The sequence below is a fragment of the Fonsecaea nubica genome (assembly GCF_001646965.1).
Source record: "Fonsecaea nubica strain CBS 269.64 chromosome Unknown Scaff7, whole genome shotgun sequence".
In the NCBI taxonomy this organism is placed as follows: Eukaryota; Fungi; Ascomycota; class Eurotiomycetes; order Chaetothyriales; family Herpotrichiellaceae; genus Fonsecaea; species Fonsecaea nubica.
In genome coordinates this window covers 435,145-453,916 of record NW_019173680.1, presented here as the reverse complement: position 1 = coordinate 453,916, position 18,772 = coordinate 435,145, and the positions used below count along the sequence as shown (strand labels likewise).

General features: G+C 52.9%; 4 protein-coding genes across 4 annotated transcripts; 1 reads left to right on the top strand and 3 right to left on the bottom strand.

The window, feature by feature from the left end:
* Positions 1-6,408: 6,408 nt before the first annotated feature.
* On the bottom strand, positions 6,409-8,217 carry AYO20_01773 (hypothetical protein; the record flags this gene model as incomplete). Its single annotated transcript, XM_022640079.1, has 1 exon — positions 6,409-8,217. The coding sequence occupies one exon, from the start codon at positions 8,215-8,217 to the stop codon at positions 6,409-6,411; it is 1,809 nt and encodes a 602-aa protein (XP_022504034.1).
* Positions 8,218-9,783: 1,566 nt separating this feature from the next.
* On the bottom strand, positions 9,784-12,043 carry AYO20_01772 (hypothetical protein; the record flags this gene model as incomplete). The annotated part of the gene is made up of 3 exons (XM_022640078.1): positions 9,784-10,479; positions 10,536-11,890; positions 11,956-12,043. The coding sequence occupies 3 exons, from the start codon at positions 12,041-12,043 to the stop codon at positions 9,784-9,786; spliced, it is 2,139 nt and encodes a 712-aa protein (XP_022504033.1).
* Positions 12,044-13,679: 1,636 nt separating this feature from the next.
* On the top strand, positions 13,680-14,498 carry AYO20_01771 (hypothetical protein; the record flags this gene model as incomplete). The annotated part of the gene is made up of 1 exon (XM_022640077.1): positions 13,680-14,498. The coding sequence occupies one exon, from the start codon at positions 13,680-13,682 to the stop codon at positions 14,496-14,498; it is 819 nt and encodes a 272-aa protein (XP_022504032.1).
* A 909-nt stretch (positions 14,499-15,407) lies between these two features.
* AYO20_01770 (hypothetical protein) lies at positions 15,408-17,254 on the bottom strand (the record flags this gene model as incomplete). The annotated part of the gene is made up of 3 exons (XM_022640076.1): positions 15,408-15,620; positions 15,679-17,117; positions 17,221-17,254. The coding sequence occupies 3 exons, from the start codon at positions 17,252-17,254 to the stop codon at positions 15,408-15,410; spliced, it is 1,686 nt and encodes a 561-aa protein (XP_022504031.1).
* Between the last annotated feature and the right edge of the window lie 1,518 nt (positions 17,255-18,772).

Here is an 18,772-nt window from a genome sequence, read left to right as displayed (position 1 = left end):
CTCGGGGTTTCTCTTGACCGAAAGCTCATCGGCTTTCATCGCGAGGGAGAAATGCGGCATCAACCCATCCGCTGAGTACAGGATGGGCAGAAATAAGAAGATCGCCCCTCTTCAGAACCACCGTCTCGTGCGTCTTGGGTCTCATGACCCATATCCAAATACATGTGTTTTCTGCTCTGCGATGGACGGGTACCTTCCAGTGGTGCAGGGTGTAAGTATCCTGATTCCACATCAGGCGAAACCAAATCCCGTTCTATAATATGTTTACACAACCCGCCGGCAGCCTTCGGCTATCGTCTGAGATCTGATATTACTTTCGTCAAGTCTTGCAAGGGTGGTTGGTTCCTCAGTCTGTCCACTCAATTTCACCACTTACATACGACTCAAGGAAACATTGCAAGACAGACCTCTGACGACCATCGCATTCAAGGCAGTTCTAGCCGCGTCGAAGCGCGATGACGATCCCATGATTAGGCTGGATCATCACCGTCCACTCTTATCTTTACACCAACCATTTCGCTTGCGGCACACCACTGTCTCGCTGTCTTGCACTCTTGATCACAGTCGTAAGCCGACCTGGGATCAAGTACACTTGATGACTGTGCTTTTCCCTGCAAATATCAGGGCTCAAATGTCGTCCTTGCAACTACACCAAAGAGTATGAGACTCTGTGCAGAGAAGCTCATCCGCGGGCAAGAGAAAGCGCCACTGATACGCAAAAACCAAAAACCCCGGAGAATGTCAATAAAACAATAATCTCATCCACGATATCAGGATAACTCAGATGAAATTTCCTTATACAGCCGATCATGGCATTGCATCCTGTTCTTTCCCCGATGGCCACCAGGGAAAGCATGTGGATAATCCATATCGACCCCCTGAGCGGCTCCCGTTCTAACAATCGACGAGCGAACGATGAACACTGAGGAGACAGCAAGACTACAAAAAAGCAGGATTTAGGAAACACTCAACCTGCAGAACACTAGCGAACACGCGGCTCGCTTGACAATTGGTTCTGTTCCTGTGTGCGAAATACACACAACCCCAGCATATGTCCATGCCAGTACATGGTTGTCAGTACGCTTACCCATATCACCAAATTACAACTGTCGTATTATATGGATACGCCTGCGTAGCAGCGTGATCCTTATCCAGAGCCCATGAATATTTTATACCTTTCAGGCCAGGTACGGCCAGTCACCTCCAGTGGTTGAGAATGCCGCCCGCAATACTGTAGCGATGCTGAGGCTTGGAAACCCAAGACCGAAAAGAAATCGGGTTACTACCAGTTTCCCCATCTATCCTGTTCAACACAACGAACTGGATCGCACGAAAGCAGCTCTCGCCGAGGTTCAATTAGCTGAACAGTTTGATAAGAATCTCAAGCCACCGGATCGGACCAACAATGAGACGAAACCAGCCAACTACGACAAGATAAAACAAACCCACTGGTACAAGTATGAAAATGCTACATCTCGCCCAGGAACGCCTTCGAATATCGATCCAAGACAATATCTAGTTGTCACTTGGCCCATATCAGTGATCATTTGACCTACTTTGAAGGGATTACAACAGGACAGGGATCTACATTCATCGACAGCGATTCCCTCGTCATGGAAAAATCTCCAGGAATCTTTCTGGAAGAAAAACAAGGATCAAAGCTGTTAGATGGTTACTGATACCTGCATTCCCGGAATATAGACGGCAAGACTCGATCTTAGCCGAACGGATACAGTCCAGTTGCAGAGGTTGAACAATGCGGTCGCACCGGACCAGCGGGCTGACAATCTCAGTGGTCTCTTGTCGAAAAAATCCTGCCTCTCGTGTCCCCCCAGCGTCAAGCTCGACCTCGACTACCAGTAACATCGGTCTGTGGTCTTCGAGTACTTGGTTTTTCGTGTCTTGGGTGTTGGCCACAGAAACTTTCTCCCTTGGTTGATTGACGCTGGATTTGACTTTGCATGGCAACACGACCTTTTTGGCTTTGTTAGTAGCGTTGCTAGAAACGAAAGGGTATACTCTTTGTTCTAGAAGTCAAGACCTTATGGGCTTCGACGAATTGCTTGCTCCCCGCTTGTGCGAAAAAAAGAAAAAAAAATGGAGAAAAAAAGGGAAACAGAAGGAAGAAGCGAGAGACGAGAAACGGGAGAGCAAAGAGGAGATACGAAAGAGGAAGAGATAACTCTCCCGAGAAGGCCGCACAAAGGTCCATTCGAGGCGGAATCGACGACCTACTCGACTTGGAGTCCTGGGTCGTCGCCCAAGCTGTTGCCGCTCCGGTTCTCATTGGAGAAAGTGCCTAAGAGCGAAAGGGAAAAGGAAGACCGTGAGTCGATATAGGCCCCCGGATTAAGGGGGGCAGTTCGGATTCTGGAGAGCTCTCCCAGGAACCGGGATGTGTGGCTCGCACCCCTCCTGGGCATCTGGAGGATGGTCAAGGATACAGACCTCCCCTGGTGAGAGCGCAGACCTGGCGATATTCGTTGAGCTATGAAGCTCCAGGATCGAGAAGAGACGACTATGGAAGACGACCCACTGGTTTGGCTAAGACCAAAAAGAAAACAACAATTAGATGTAAGAGAAGAAGTGAAGACAAGGGTTGTGTCATCCACGGACCTCAATCAACTACCACACGCGACAAGACTAGAGGTGATGCAGTACTTGCAAGGACTGACTCACACGCTGGGAATCGTCCGGCAAAAATGGAGAATAGCCAAGCAGATTATCGAATTCCACAGAGACTTGAGGGATTTGTTGTGGCAGTCGAGGAGTTTGGTCGCTGCGAAAGCGCGCCGGTTGGGAATTGAATTGTATGACCCAAGGACCAGCTTTGGAAGTCGAAAGGTCCCTGAAGAGGAAACACAAGGGAAACGGAAGAGTCGAGCAGGAAAAGAGAACGTAGGTCCCTGTTTTCTCAGCCCAGTCAAGGAGCAGCCATGCTGAATCGAGGTCGACACGCTAATACTCTGACTCCAGCCCAGACTCAAGTGATCTGCTCTGCCCTGCCCTGTCCAACCCAGCCTGCCCCAGAGCACAAAGCGCCAGGCTGAGAAGTGATCAAGCTGGAAAGCGGTATACCACAGCTTATTGATGACAGGCTAGCCAGCCAACAAACCAGCGACGAACACAATGACGCGGGTACACTCTTCCGAAGTCAGAATGGGCTCTCAGACGGGAGACGTAAAAAGAAAATGCGAAGGAAGAGGAGAGAAGAATTATACCAGAAGGAAAAGAAGGTTGACCCTCCTTGTTCGCAAGCGTGGCTCGCGGATTCCTCTTCTCCCCCAGTAGCCCAAGAAATCCAACCTCTCCTTGGGCAAACGATCGCCCGGTACTCACCCTGTGGGAGATGCGCATCTTCCAAAATGCCCAAGGGTGGGCTGGCAGAGCCGTGAAACACCGCGCCGCTGTGGAGGAGGGATCTGGTGCTGTCGCAGACATCAGCGAAGAAGACCTCGACGACATAAGACGCGAGAGATCAGAACTCTACCGACTGATTCGGACATGAAGCTGTGGGAAGACCTGTACCAGCAAGCTGTGGTCATCTCTGGCTGTGCCAAATGAAACCGTCTGCTTAGGGTTGGGGGGCCCGGGCTTGAGTCGGACTCACCGCCGCATGGACCGGTAGGGGGATTGTAAGACTTCCAAACACGACTCCGAAGGCATACGGATCTATCGCCAAAAGGCCTGTGAAGATCGAGGTCGGTCCACTCGTGAACACAAGCAGAATTCGTGGTGTTTCTATCTGTCTATCTGTCTCTCTGTCTGTATGGCTGGATGGATGGCTGGATGGATGGCTGGATGGATGAAGGATCTATCGATTGAAAAGAGCGAAGTTAGGAGATTGACCCCAACAAGAGATGGAGCGCAATGAGCCCCAAATAGAGGTCCCGACCGAGGTGCCGGAGGATTTTGGGGACCAACGGCGAGGTTAAGCATACACCTCCCCAACAGCTAAGGCGATAAATGATGCATACAGCTGGCTGGACCTTAGGCCCGAGGTGTCTCGGAACCGCAGGAAGAGCCTACCCCCCTGACACTCACTCCACCGAACACACCGGCTTTCGAAGACCTCTTTATGCAGTCTCTGTCTCTCGAAGACAGTGTTGTGCCTCTGGCTGCGAGGGCGGAGGTCGTCAAGCGGGGCATGGTCACGAAAAAGCGGGCACGAAGTGGGCGACGGGCAAAACCAGGAAGACAACGCCTCGTTCCAACACACCGTTACCGGCAGGTCGCAACCTTTAATCCACTCGAGCTCATCATCCGTTTCGACGATCAAGCCGGCTAAGCATATGAAAGACGGCGGCGGCTCGGAAGAAGCTGGGACAACCTCCGGAACCGCGGAACAGGAGGAGGATGATATCCTAGTTGGATCCAACATCAGGCCTCTAGCCACCTTCGTGCTACACAGGCCGCTACTTTCCGAATAGAAGGCACTATCACCCTGGAAGCGTTTCGCCAAATGGTGGCGGACCTACTTGTGTTGCGGTCACGATCCTGAGGATCAGGATACTGAGGACATCGAGCCGGGTGTGATCAAGATGGAGGTTTCGGAGACCACGAGAGTGGACATGGTTGAGATACCGTTTGGCTGTCGAAGTCAAGGTCGAGGTCGCGGTCGAGCAGGAAGGGCCACGCACAACAACGAACATCACCAAGCAGCACAATACGATACCTAGCACGGCTAAGGCACACAACAACAAGCCCTCATGGAAGATCCCATGTCCATCATGGAACATGACACCACACAACACCATTCCTCGGGTACATCTAAGTACAATAACCTCGACTACTACTAGATTATTTAAGACCCTTTTAGTAGAAGCACTGCGGCTGACCCTGTACAAGGCCTAGCCACACGACCTTCATCCATACGAAGTCCTTTCTACATAGACGTGACTCCTCCTAGTTCCCCAATATAGAACGGGGAAAGCCGTGCGGGTCCATCCTCGGCCACACGAGGCGAGGGGGACACGAGATGACACCGGACTTATAATAAGAGAAGGAGAAGAACGCCAAAGGGCGACGCGAAGAAGGTCAATATAGCTAGCTAGCTTTATAGTAAGTAGGGGCGCTGGTTTCCCAATACGATTTCAATAGCAGCCTGCGCAATCCGAGACACACAAGACCAAAGCCCCTACCACCAGATCAGAGGCCCCCCCCCGTCCGAAGCCGCAAATATACCGATCCCGGCCGGGTTGTCTGGTACGTATCGCACGGTATCAGAGGACAGCGACAGGGAGAGAAGCGGTTTCTTCGGCTATAGACCGAGATGGCTGCGCGAGCGAGAGTAGCATACACAGATACGACAGATGTAGTAGCTGAGGGGTCGGCAGCGGCAACGCAAGCGGCCTCAGCGGCACGGGGAGACCGACAAAGGACGAGACAGAAGGACGAGACAGATCAGAGACAAACACGAAAGATACAATAGATGATCAATTCAATTCCAGGTATAGAACGAAAGAGACACGCATACGAACTATGAAAAATATAATTCAAATCGAATCAAATCAAACCAATCTCAAGGGTATCTCTTTTGCGCAAAAATTCAATCAGCTTTGGTGCTTCCGTTGGGCCATTCCCACTGCCTCCCCTCCTCTCCAGAGGTCTTATTATGTTCCCAGAAAAACCAAAGCAACCCCTCTGTTCTGTCAAGGGGGTCGGGGAGTTGATCCCTTCTCTTACTCGTTCATTCAGTCATTCGTTCTTCTTTCCAGATTGCAAATATGTCATCCAACCTAAGTCCAAAACGCCAATGCCATGCTCAGATACCCGGGAAAGATCCCATCGGCATCTTAACCCAGATTCCAAACAAACGTAGATCAAAACCCAGAACAGAATAAATAACTCGGCTCGGTCGAGGTACCAGCTCATTCCGCCGGAGTAGTAGTAACTTTTGTGCGTAAATGACAGACGGTTGGTCGACCTCAATAACGTTGCAAGGTACCGCTCTCACAGTGCGAGAATGACCATGGCCGACAGCGATAGCGGAGGTCTTGAATATCTCGAGCCTGGCCGTCTTTGCCACGCCCAGGTATAGTCCTGCAGCGACTTGTGTGAGTCATCTGAAGAGGCAATCAAGCAAGCAAGGAGGAAGAAGCTCGATGCTTAGTGAAAAGAGAGAGAGAGAGAAAGGGAGGGAGGACTCCAGCGTCTCAGGCCAAGCTCCCGTTCTCTGGTGCGCAATGCTCTTCCGTCCATGTCTCCCTGGTGCGGTGTTGGGCCCGTCTCGATGGCGGCTTCTCATCTTCCTTTTCGGTGTCATCATCCCCTTCTTCGTCCAACTGCAACTCCACGTATCTCTCAGCTTCTGTTCACTCTCTTCCACCCCTCTTCGTCACACAAAGAAGGGCATAATGGGGGCGATCTTCGGGAGAAGAAATAGTGAGACTGGGAAAAGCAAGGGATCTATGCTTTGGAAGCAGTGAGACTCACAGCTTGGGTTCTAGGTCCTCCCGGCCTGTCCCTCGCGCTGTATGTGTTGAAAGCAGATCCAGCGCGGTATTCGGGTGGTGCGCCGGCATCGACGCCCGAGTGAAGTACTGGTGCTGTAAACGAAGGCGATGGGATTGCGGCATGGTCCGCAAGACTCAGATGTCGGGTGCCGGGGATAAGCATCGCTGGAGAAGGCTCTTCGTACATTGGACTTTCGAGGCCCAAGCCAGCTTCTTCCAGTTGGCGAGCTTCGTACAGTCCGAATTGCTGTTCGATCTCCGCCGCGATCGCAGCGTCAGTTTCCTGAACTTGAACGGGCGGGGTTCCTCCTTCCGCCGACACCTGTATAGGCGTCTTGAGAGTAATATGGCTGCTTGAGACATTGGCACCTGGAGTACGGAAGGAAATGTTCAGCTCAACAGAGTAAGTCCTTGAAACAATACAAGAATGGAATGTCGGCACAAAAACTCTGGGTCGGCCGCTGCTCGATGGCGTTGGAAGTGCGATCGGAACCGGCAGAGTGGCGGTGTAGAAAGGCGAGCCCATTTCATACGTGCACGTCGGTTCCGGGATCGATGATGTCGATGTCGTAGAATAGCCCGATGGTCGTCTAGAAAGATCCGACGAAGAGAAGCTTCCACGGTCTGAAGGATCGTGGCGGACCCAGGAGACAGTCGATAGACAACGCGACGATAAGGCGACGGTTTCTGGATAGATACCATGCAAAACGGACCAATTGTCATGTTTTCGAACCTCTGGAATGATTTTATACGGGGCAGCGCCGAAAAATGTATAGGCCTTCAATTTGCTGGCGATAGAGTCCAGCTGAGGAGGAACGTCGTCTGGAGAGGTAGGATCGAAGCGCAAATGGATGGTCGCCATTGAAGAAACAGGTTCTGTCTGCCGCTTCTGTGGGTGCGGAAGGCGGAGACTTCTGGGTTGAGTCGTCTCGGCCGTCAAACTGCCCACCTTGCCGATCTTGAAGAGGCCCTTTCTGACACTCTTCTCCTTGCGCATGACATGGTCCGACAGGTTGTCGTCAGTGTTCAGCGGGGGCGCTTCTTCCCTCGCAGGAATAATCCTGACGCGCTCCTCCTTGTCGGCCAGCTCCAACAGCCTGCCGACGGCGTTCCACCTTGTGATTCTGGCGCGGACGCTGTAGGTGATCTTGGACATGTCTGGTGCAAGGTCGTCCATCAGCGTACGACCGTCCCCGGAGACGCTGGGGTCGCCCAGGCTTGGAGGCAGCTGCAAATGCTGTTTCCTTATCTCTTCATGGTCGGCTTTGTGCGAGCAGATGAAGGGGAGTAATCTGTCGGGGACGACAAATGTGAAGGGGATCGAGTAAGTGACGCCCGCCTCGAAGGTGCTGCCTTCCGGCAAGAGGCTTTCGGGGATCGGCTGTTGCACTTTTAGGAACGTATGTCTCCCTGTCGTGCGACCCGTCGTGGGGGCCGTGGTTGCGATCTTCTCGACGTATGTGCAACTCCGACCCTCGAATGTGATGCTGACGTCGTCGAAAGAAGTGTCCTTCTCGAATCTGATGTCCACGCGGCCCTTGATCTCGTCATATGTGGCGTACGAGTGAACGAATTCCGCGTCGCCTTCTAGGACGATGTCGATTTCGCTCTTCTTGCGTAGGCCGATCGCCGTAGCAATCGCTGAGCCTCGCCTCGAGGAGGACGGGAGGGCCAGCGATCGAGACCGAGCCGAGTAAGAAGGGACTGCGGAGGAGAGAAAGGAAGGCATCTCGCCGGAGACAATTTGTCGAGGGGTGCTCATAGTGAAGAAGGAAGAAGAGAAGGAATCAGGAAATGCAAGGATGAATCACTGGGCGGTGATAACAACCGGTGACCTGCTAGCGATTGGGATTTCGGCCAACGGCCAAGCCGTCAATCCTCTGGGAACGAGGGGCTGTCGTCGACGCGATTACCAGATTCGGGCAGTCCAAGACACTGGGATAGGCTCTCGGGTCTCTCGTGGTTGTGTAGAATGCGGGGGTGGGTTGATCAGGTGGAAGGCTGTTCGGCGCAGGGTGATTGGAGAGTGATAAGGAGTAGGACTGGAAACAGGATAGGTTCAGGTACACAGCAAACGATGCCTTTCTCTCATTTATATGTCATGCCATGTTCACCCTATATAGTCAGTCCCATCTACGACCACCACCACTACACAAACCACGGACTCAGCTGACAATTGTCAATCGGGAACCCAAGCCTCGGGTCGTATGATTCGTAAGCTCCACCGCCCAATAATTAATTGTGGGAAGTATCGAAAGGGCGTAAACAAGTACAAGAAGTGGGAAAAAAGGGAAAAACCCCCAAGGGATTTCCCAGGCCCCGTGAAAAGTGAGTCATGGGCGGGTGGAAAAAGGGCAATTGACATGGTCAATTATGTTTTTTTTCCTCTTGTATAGTTTTGCATGCGAATGATGCGATGCGAAGGGCGGACCATAGACAGTAACAATCATTTGGGTAAATAATGGGTCCCCCAACTCCACCACGCGTATACTTTGGGCCCTTAGCTACACCTCGGGCCTCAAGTAAACCAATTGCAACGGAGCATGGGGAGACACCCGCCTATTGACCCGCGCCCTGGGGACAAGTTCCATGTGGGTTTTGGCGACGTCCCTCCCCCAAGCGTGGGCCTATGACTCGGTAACCAGCCTCGGTGAGCGCCCCCTAGTTGTCATTGTAGGCACCCAGTGGGCCTGGAGGAAGTTGCTAAGTAAGCAAAGTGGATGCCTGGCCTTTGGTGCCTTGTCCTCTCAACTCCACCCTTTACGCCCTCCGATGACTTTGTCGCTCAACATCACTCCTATTCTCAGTTTCTCTTTGTCACCGGAATCCACCTTTCCTGGCGTATTCTCAAGTCAAATTGAACGACAACCTTTAGGCCAAGTTCAAAACCAAAAAAAATTTCTTCATGTCATCTCACTTTATGGTACCGACATTTCCTCATGGAGCATGTGGTCAATATCCACCCACGTGCTCACTACTTCCCATCACATTCCAGCTCCAATTCGCACTCATGTCAGCCTGGGCCCTAACATGGAACAGCAGATTTTCCCATGACACATACATATACCGCACCTGATCCTGCAGGGTCTTTCCTGTCGTCCTTGCCAATACCTGACGCACGCCGTGCACGCCCTACTCTGACGATGGGGTGAGACGGTGAAAAAGCTTCTCAACTCATGGTTCTCGTATTAGTCGAATATGGTCGGGATAATTGCTATACAATCTAGACCCTTCCTTATTGCCCGTCTATCATAAGATATCACTTTCCCCCTGGCGAGCCCGTGTGGGAAGAGTAAAAGTCGGAAGAAATCATGAGGACTGAGCATGTTCAGTCCACCTTAACGCCCCCGTATATCCGTCGAACAAAAATGTACGCCGTCAGGAACCCAATGGTGCCCGTTGCCAACGAATACACTGCACACGCAAGGCCGCTGTAGCTGAAAAACAAGAGACTGCTCACAAATCCGTCAATGTGTAGGCGCGTGGCATAGTACCACACCGAGTACACAAAGATCCAAAACCCCGAAGCTCCCCCCACGAAAAACGACTGCCACCACCAGTGGTAATTTTCAGCACAAAGTTGTATGTATGTTGCGATGATGACCGTCTCGGCGATGGTGATGGACAGGAGAGCCGAGATGATGCTCAAAAACCCGAACACGTAGTAGTAGGATGACTTGTCCAGATACAGTGATTTGAAGACAAAGATCAATTCGATAAAGAGCACAGCAAAGGCCACCAGCCCAGCGCCCAGAGCGAGTGTGATTTGCTGTTTCATGTACCACGCCTGTGGCGGGATCTGACGAGGAATCGCATTGGTCTTGGTCGGGTGTTCCCAGCCAGGTGATCGGTAGAAGCCCCAATAGGACCCCAGGTGGACAAGAGGAAGCTGGATCAGCAGCCACAAAGACGCCAACCCCAAGAGAGTGGAAAATGGTAGTGCGGTCGAGGATGCTTGTGCCCAGCAGAAGAGGTTGAGGACAAAGACAAGGGCAAATAAGAGACCTGGGAAGAGGAGCGCAGTCTGGTTCGTTCAGTCAGCACAGGAGAACCAGCAGTCTCAGCCAAATAACAACTCACCATCATTGTGTTCTTGCGCCAGTTCTGACCGCCGAAGGTCTTGTAGACCCGCGCAGAGAAATACCCCGAGAACCCACCGGCGAACACGAAGAGTCCTGCGCCCACGCTCAAGAACCCTCCGCGCCAGCTCGGATTCAGGATGCCAGCGCAGCTGAGACCCAGCAGTCCTACGATCACAAAGACCAGCTGGATTCCAGATCCAACCAAGGGAGCGAGGAGCCCACCGTACGGCGGAGGCCTGAAGACGTCGCCATGCAGAAGTTTCCAGCCGGTGATCTCTTCAAGTGGTTCCTCATCCGAAGACAGCTCATCATCGGGCCCGTTGTCTGAGATCTTCTCCAGCAGCCCGCTGCTTGACTTTTTCTTCTCGCGCTTGCCGATCTTCAATCGGGCTTCTTCCAGGAGTCCGTCACCTCGACCTTTGACATCTCCTTGCATTGTCCGTCCCCAGATGACGATGCAAATTGCGCCCAGAATGCCTGATATGATTAGGGAGTTGACAATGGCCAACCAGTGGGTGAAGGAACTCTCGGCTTGGTCATTGAAATAGAGGTCCCACCGATTCGACCATTCCACCCCGTTTTCCTCGAAGAAGTAGACCGAGTACGTGTATGGGATTGTCATGGTGGCGCCGTCCTCCATGTCAATGGGGCTTTCCGGGATGTATGATGAATCCGCATACTGTTCCATCGAATTGGTGGTGTTGCCAGGAATATAGAGGGCCAATGGCTCCTGTTCACCCGACACATCGAGCGGGCAGCCTGTCTCATTCCGCTGTCCCGCGTGAATGCTTTTGGGGTAGACCTCAAACCCAACAATCACTTTGCCGCCATTATCCCCAGCTTTTCCCGGAGCCCGCCGCCATCGGACCACGAGCGTATGGTGATTGTAGACATAGTACATCTCTTTACCAGTGACGATATCAAAGTCCTTGTAACCCATTTTGAATCCTGATGCATAGTACTTCCGAGTCCGATCGACGGTGACAAACGAGGTAGCTCCGGGGAGATTGTCGAGAATCCATTCGGTGATGTATTCATCCTCAATCAGCTGTTGAGCCCATTTCAACTCTTTCCGGCCCACCACGCGATCGCACAGATACTGACAATCTATGTCCTGGCCCATGATGATCTCCAGATCCGAAGTCTTGATCCTGTCGCCCCGGAGAACCTCGCCCAGATTGAGGGGGACACTATGGCCGCTGGCAAAGGAGGAGCCATGGTGTTTGTTACCGGTGGGAGGGCAGACGAACGGCAAGTCGAAATACGCATACTGAAGCTGACTTTTATCCGAGTAGACCTTGTTCACAAGCAGCGGTACGTTCTCTTCGTCCCGGTAGCTCCGTATTGACACGCCTGTACATTTTGTCAGTGCCTGGTATCTAATTCGTTGGTGGAGCCGAGGGCGGACAGATCAATACCTGGGATATAGAAGGCGTGTGACAGGCAGGAGAACAAAATGACCACGCGGCTCAGCCAGGAGACGTGGAGCCGGACGTCTGGGGACATTGTGAAGATGACAGAATTAAATATTTAGCGAGTGAAATCGGCACCGATGGCCGGCTGGTATGAAGAGAGAGTGAGAACAAAAGAAGACGAGGAGCAGGAAGAAGAGATAAGGTCGTGTGGTGTGAGAGAGCAACTACTCGTACAGTAAGTACGTGCCCATCTAACCTGGGGCTCCGTCGAAGCTTCGGGAGAGCAGAAGATGGGGATTCGCAAGCGCAGTTAGGAACGTCGGTACACCACAATGGGCCTGCAAGACGCCGAATCTGGTGTGTAATATTAAAATCGCAGATGCAGAATGCGGAAGACCAGGATACGTGGTAGAGGTGTGTTGTTCGTCCGCGTCTGGATCTTGATCTCTCTGTCTCTTCTCTCTCTCTTTCTCCTCACTTTCTTTCCACTTCGCCTGCTTGTCTGTTACAGTCCCCTTCTGGGCAGGAGAAAACGTTGGGTGGAACTCCCGGACCACCAGGACCAGCTGGGCCCTTGACAAAATGGTGATTAGTGGATCACGTCAACGCGTGTCCGGATGGCGGATCGCCAGGGTGGGATTGACAAGCTGGTGGGCCTAGTGGCTTCCAGTGCCTCAAGGGCCTCAAGTGCTAGCGACTCAGAATGGGCGGTACAGGTGGCACCTGGCGGCACCTGGCGGCCATCAGGCAAGCGTCCGGGCTAAATGTTTAAGGGGCAGGTGTGCCAAATGCTCCCTTTGGTGCCCTTGAGATCAGCCCGCAATTGAAGCATTGGGGGCATCGAAGATCCAATGCCCTTCCCCCCAGACTCACTCCCAGTGAGTTCCAGCTCGCCCCCTCTGACTCAGCCAGACACCCAGGCAGGCCAGGACACCTTACGGACAAACCCTCACGGTTTCTATTCTTTGCATCTCGTTTGGATTCCTGACTACTCATGCCTCCAACAAAGGTGTGGAGCATTACCTACCCTGTCGTGCCTGTTTGCCTGTCAGAGACAATAGAAGATTCGCCTCTTTTGCCATGGCCGCCATCGCCGAGGGGACCGAGAATCCCAACAGGCCAAGACTCGCCTCTCAATCTAGTCTGAAACATGCCCTGCAAAGCGCAGCTGGACCAGCACGACCAGTCACCGCAGTTGCCTTCTGGACTGGACATCTGCTCAGCATGCGATGCGGCCTACATCTTTACGAGTATACCGAGTACAACGGTACCTCGTACAGTCTCGTTTCACAAGGGGCTTGATTGGTTGGTCCGGCCAAGTGCATCTAATCCGATACGACCAAGTATATAGGGAGCGAGTACCTCGTACCAAAACATTGAGGACAAGGACTTGATACGCGCTGCGAAGCGAGTAGAATATGCTATCCGACGTGATATATCAAAGTTGTGACAAATGTGTGGAAACGTCTTCGGGCCGGACCCTCCAGATATTCCAAGTTCGTCGGTTGCATCTTCCGAACTTGGACGACATCGACGTCCCCTCCCAACACAAGCAGGTGAAAAGTTGAGAACTAACAGAACAGAAGTACCCATATATTCAACGATACCAAGCTAAGGAAAAGGGCCGTGTCTCGATCTCTTGTGGTCCCAGTAAATATCAAAAAGGTTGCCATTGCGAGGAGAAAAGCAAAGAGTCAACACCAGAATCACGAATCAGCGCAAACATCATGCCTTTCGCGACCATCAATGGCCACTCACTCCACTACACAGACATAGCCCCAGCATCGTCGTCGTCGTCGCAGTCATCGTCACCACCCACTCTCATCTTCGTGCACGGCCTCGGCTCGACGCAGAACTACTACTTCCCCATCTTCCCCTTCCTGACCTCGTACCGATGCATCATCTTCGACAACTACGGCGCCGGACGCTCGACCTTTGGGCCGGGGACGGAGACCTCGATCCCCTCCATCGCCAGCGACGTGCTCGGCCTTCTCACCCACCTCGGCGTCGACCGAGCCATCGTCCTGGGCTACTCCATGGGCGGCATGGTCCCGACGTATCTGGCATCCACGTCGCCCGACCGCGTCGTGGCCGGAATCTGCATCGGGCCCGTCCACCCGAGCGAGGCTGTGGCCAACGTCTTCAAGCAGCGCATCCCCACCGTCCAGTCCCAGGGCATGGAGTCCATGGCCAACACCATCCCCAACGCCGCCACGGGACCCGGGGCCACGGCTCTCCAGAAAGCCCTCATCCGGGAAATGCTCCTCTCCCAATCTCCAGAGGGATACTGCGCAAACTGCCGTGCCATCGAACTCGCCGCTCCCCCCGAGTACGCCAAGGTAAAGTGCCCGATGCTGGTTATCGCAGGTGACCAGGACAAGTCCGCCCCACTGGCTGGCTGTGAGATGATTTTCAAGGAACTGGGCACGACCGCGGAGAAGAAGAAGTTGGTCGTGTTAAAAGGGATCGGGCACTGGCACTGCGTCGAGGCACCGGACGAGGTTGGCCGGTACGTGAGGCAGTTTGTCGAGCAACTACAAGTATAAATATAAAACCACTTTCAACGATCCTAACTGTTTCCTACTACAGCATCTGACCAGTGTGCCATGACCGGCCGAAAATATTTGGATTCTCGACATAAACTAATATGTTTTCGAATGGAGAATTCGGTCACCTGTCCGTTGTACTTATAAGTGTCCCACGACGCCGGCCCGCGTGTTCCCCTTTCACCAGGATAGAGAGAGAGCATTTGTTAGACATGAACATCGAACACTCCTTCTTAAGTGCCGCAACGACTCCCTCGCAGTGCTTGTAATTTGGCGTAATTCTTCAAAGGACCCTTCAATGCACCACTGTCTTCGAAAGACGAGCGATTTCCCCCTTTCTCCCATCTACCGACGCTCTTCTCAAAAGCTCTTCAAGTACAAGCCGTCTTGGACTGTACAAGCAATATGTCCTCAGAAACAGCAAACACGTCCCCATGACATTCGGGACGCTCACTCGCCGCGATCAACATATCTCTGTCCCACCTGGGCAGAATCACATGCCTGCCTGCCGATATGCAATTCAATCTCAAAGACACAACAAAGGAAAAAAAGGCCTGTGCCCTACCAAACTGGTATCTCAAATGGCCGTTGCTCACTGGCTTCCAGACCAGACAGTCAGAATCTCGGGGAGCTGAAGAGACGCAAAGACCTTCCCAAAGCGATTAAGAGTCGATATTTTTTCTTGACGGGTTATATTTTTTTGGAACCTTGTTTTCCCCAGGCCTGGCTCCCATATCCACAAGATGTCCATCCGTACTCGGTGATGTCTACCCAGCATCGAGAGCATTAAGTCAATAGACGCCGCGCTAGAAATGCCAAACAGACTTTTTGTCAATCATATACCGTTCTAATACGAACAAACGAAGTGAAGACGGCCGTACTGAACGCTTGATAACAGACTTTTGGAGCTCACAGAGCCACGTCCAGGACCAAGCTTACGTCCTGTACTTGCGGTCCCGCCAGATCTTCGAGAACTGGTATTAGATCCAGCAGCTCGTTGTCGTGCGCATCCGAGAACCAAGAGCTAATTGGAACGGCGTGTTGGGGATGGAAAATGTAGGAGGTGGGAGAGTTGTCGATGATGATGGTTTCCTTCAAATCTCGACCGACTTGTGACAGGTCCTGGGAAAGTGTTAGCTCTGAATATTGGCGTGGGATGAGGCTTGTGAGCAAAACTTACCTTGACATAATTTCCTTGGTGGTTGTAACAGCTCTCCCTGAAGAGCCTGTGATGAACAACGTGGTGGATGTCCAATTGATCCAGCAGAGGGTCTCCATACTTCGAAACAGAAGCAGTAAAGACGACCACCTCGTAAAGTTCGCCAACCCTCTTCATAAAGGTGTCCACACCCGGTCGCTTGATCACGTAGACATTGTGGTACTGACCCTCAATTTCGACGGGAATGGTGAAGTCGGCTTGATTGAGGATCTTGAAGCTGCTGTGCACCAAGGTCTCGTCCAAGTCGAGAATCAAACATTTGCGTCCTTTCAGATGAGGCTGCACAGGAGGCAGCAGCCATGATTGTTTCTCTGGTGAGGCTTCTGGAATGGGGGCAGCCTCTTCGGAAGCAAACTGTTCTTGTCGTTTGGACAACGGTGGTGGAGGAGGTAAGGGCACTTGTGGTTGCAGTTCAGCAGGCTGTGGTGGCTCATCCAAGGGTTCTTCATCAACAACTGGAACAGCAGGAGGGGCATCTGCCATCTCCACGTCAGCAGCTGTCTTCTCGTTGCCCTCGAATCGTTGGGGCTCGGAAGGGTGCTCCGCTTCAGTGGGTGTGGCTGCTATCACGTTGACATCTGGTTTTGCCGAAGGCTCGGGCACAGTAACGGTGGTCGACCGGATCGGGTCTTCATCGCCATGAGATGCCATATTTTGATCAGGGATGTTTGTGGATGGTGTTGTGCCGCTCATGCCAGGAACTGTGACCTTTTCATGATAGATTTCCTCACGCGATATCCTCGGTCGTGACTCGTCAGGCTCCTTCTTCTCCACGACTTCTACGTTACCTTCCTCCCCAGCCTTTCCCTGCGCAGTCGCGTCGTCAACGGGTGTTTTGCCTTCCAAAACCTTCTCGTTCTCCACGACCTCGTTTTGTTCTTGTGGTTTAGCCGTTCTTTGAAGCTGCGGTTGAATCTTGATTTTCTTTGCTGCAACATCGGGGTCGTCTGATTTGGTGTCATCAGCATAATCGGTTGGACTGCAGCAGTTCAGGAAGGCAAGCAACCCGCTACGTGCTTTCTTCTCGATTTTGGGAGCAGCTGTCTGTGGGAGAGGAGGAACAGGTTCTTTCGTGGTCTCGGCCGCCCGAGCTGCTCTAAGCGACCTTCGACTACCTCTGCTATTGTTCCTGCTTCTACTGAGAAGACTTCGCTTCGAACCTCGCCTGGGCGATGGAGGTGGCTCATCAGGGACGGCCGGGGTCGGGACGGTAGTTTGGTCAGAAGACTTCTGGTTCGAGGATGTACGAGAGGGGATTTTGACAAGCGATGGCTGCTGTTTAGGCTTTTCTGTCATGGTCTCTGCGGGTTGGGAAGCTTCAGGAGCAGCTTGAGGTGAGGAGTTGGCAGCAGTGAAAGCGGCGTCATTGGCGGTGGTTTCTTGTCCTTGCAGGGAGGCGCCTAGATGTAGACATGTTAGAAACAAGAGTGCGCCATCGCGGCCCAACAGGTCGCAGGATCAGAGACCCGATTGAGATACTGAAAGTGAAAGGTCGGACCATACCTGGCGAGGGCCGAGTGGCAGCGCTGCCACTCATGTGGGGCGACGGACTGGCCTGCAGAGGCCTGCTCTTCGGTGTGCGCGCAGATGGTGGGAGCCGATAAGTTTAAAATCATGCGAAGAGATGGCGAGCAGCAGTCAAGATGATTCTCGAGATGGAATGGGCGAGCAGTCGCGCGCAAAAGAGCAGCGGGTTGGACAAGCGTGCGAGCGACAAGATTGAAGCGGCTGAACGGGGGCAGTGGATGACGGTCGAAGAGATACGGAGAATTGAAAGCCGGGTGGCTGGTTTCAAACGATCGATAGCAGGCTGTTGGAAACTGGATTCATCTAAAGATGGAGATAGGGAGAGGCGCGTCGAGGTCGCAAGATACAGCACATGCGATACAGTAGCTGGTATGTGAAGAGGCTCACAGGTTTTTGGATGGGATGGTCAGTAGATTATTGAAGATCGAAAGGAAGTTCTGAGTAGTAGCGGGATTAGCAGTGGTAATGGGGGCAATTGGGTGGTACGTACAGGGCAGGCGGGAGGGAAGTTGGTCGTGCTTGGAGGCTCGGAGGGTCAAGAGGGTTGAAATGGCCGGGGTTTTTCGATCAAGATCATCTCTCCAAGGCACCCTGGCACCCCCAAAGGCAAGCAAGCCAAGTTTTTCCATCGTGTCCTCTCTCCGTCCACTGTCTGGTCCTCTAGCCATCTAGCCACTACTCGTAGTGCCCATCCATGCCTCCTCCATCCGCTGAACAAGAAGCTCCGGCGGCTTTGCGCTTGCTGGCCTGGTCGCCTGTTGGAGAGACCAGCTGCGCATGCTGGCGCCCATTTCTTTTCCAGACCTCACTCATCTTCGGCGTACATACACTACTACGGCTTTCAATCCCTGAGGGTGTCCATGTTTCTAACCTCAGCTCCAATGGGATCCTTCGCTGGCTAAGTGTCTGGTCGATCATGTCGCCAGCTGCTGAACTCTTCCCAGGATCCCTTCCCCTTTCAGCCTCGACCGGTACGCCTCCTTTGCCTCCTGCGCCTCTTTGGCCCTCATTTTGCCCTCCCACAGTACGAGTCCAAGCACGAGTCTCGTCGATTTTGCGCCCGGCTGTCACATCCCTGTTCGTCCCGTCGACCTTGTTTTGCCGCCTCGGCACCCCACCGATCGTGGCTGGACTCGAATAACCTTGCACACTCTACTCAGACGCTTTGTGCAAGGTACAACCGTCGCCATGATTGCAATTCCCACAGTCTTGATACTTGCTACAAAAATTCAGGTCTACCGAGTAGTCCACGATACTGCCGGGCATCAATCGCCATTGACCAGGGACTACTGCTCGTTATCCACAGGTCTGCACTCACACGGAAATTGGGCAACAGCAGGGGATTGTCCGCCTCGGTAACCCCACGAATCGCAGCCGCTGGATCGTACGGACGGCTCGGACTCGCTAGCACTCTCTGAGCGTGAAAGTGGTGGGTTGTCAACCGCTAGCCTCCACTCCTGGACAGCGGTTGGGCGGTTGGCCAGCTCTTTCAGCACCTTGGACCTTGGAGCCGCTCCCCACGCTAGCC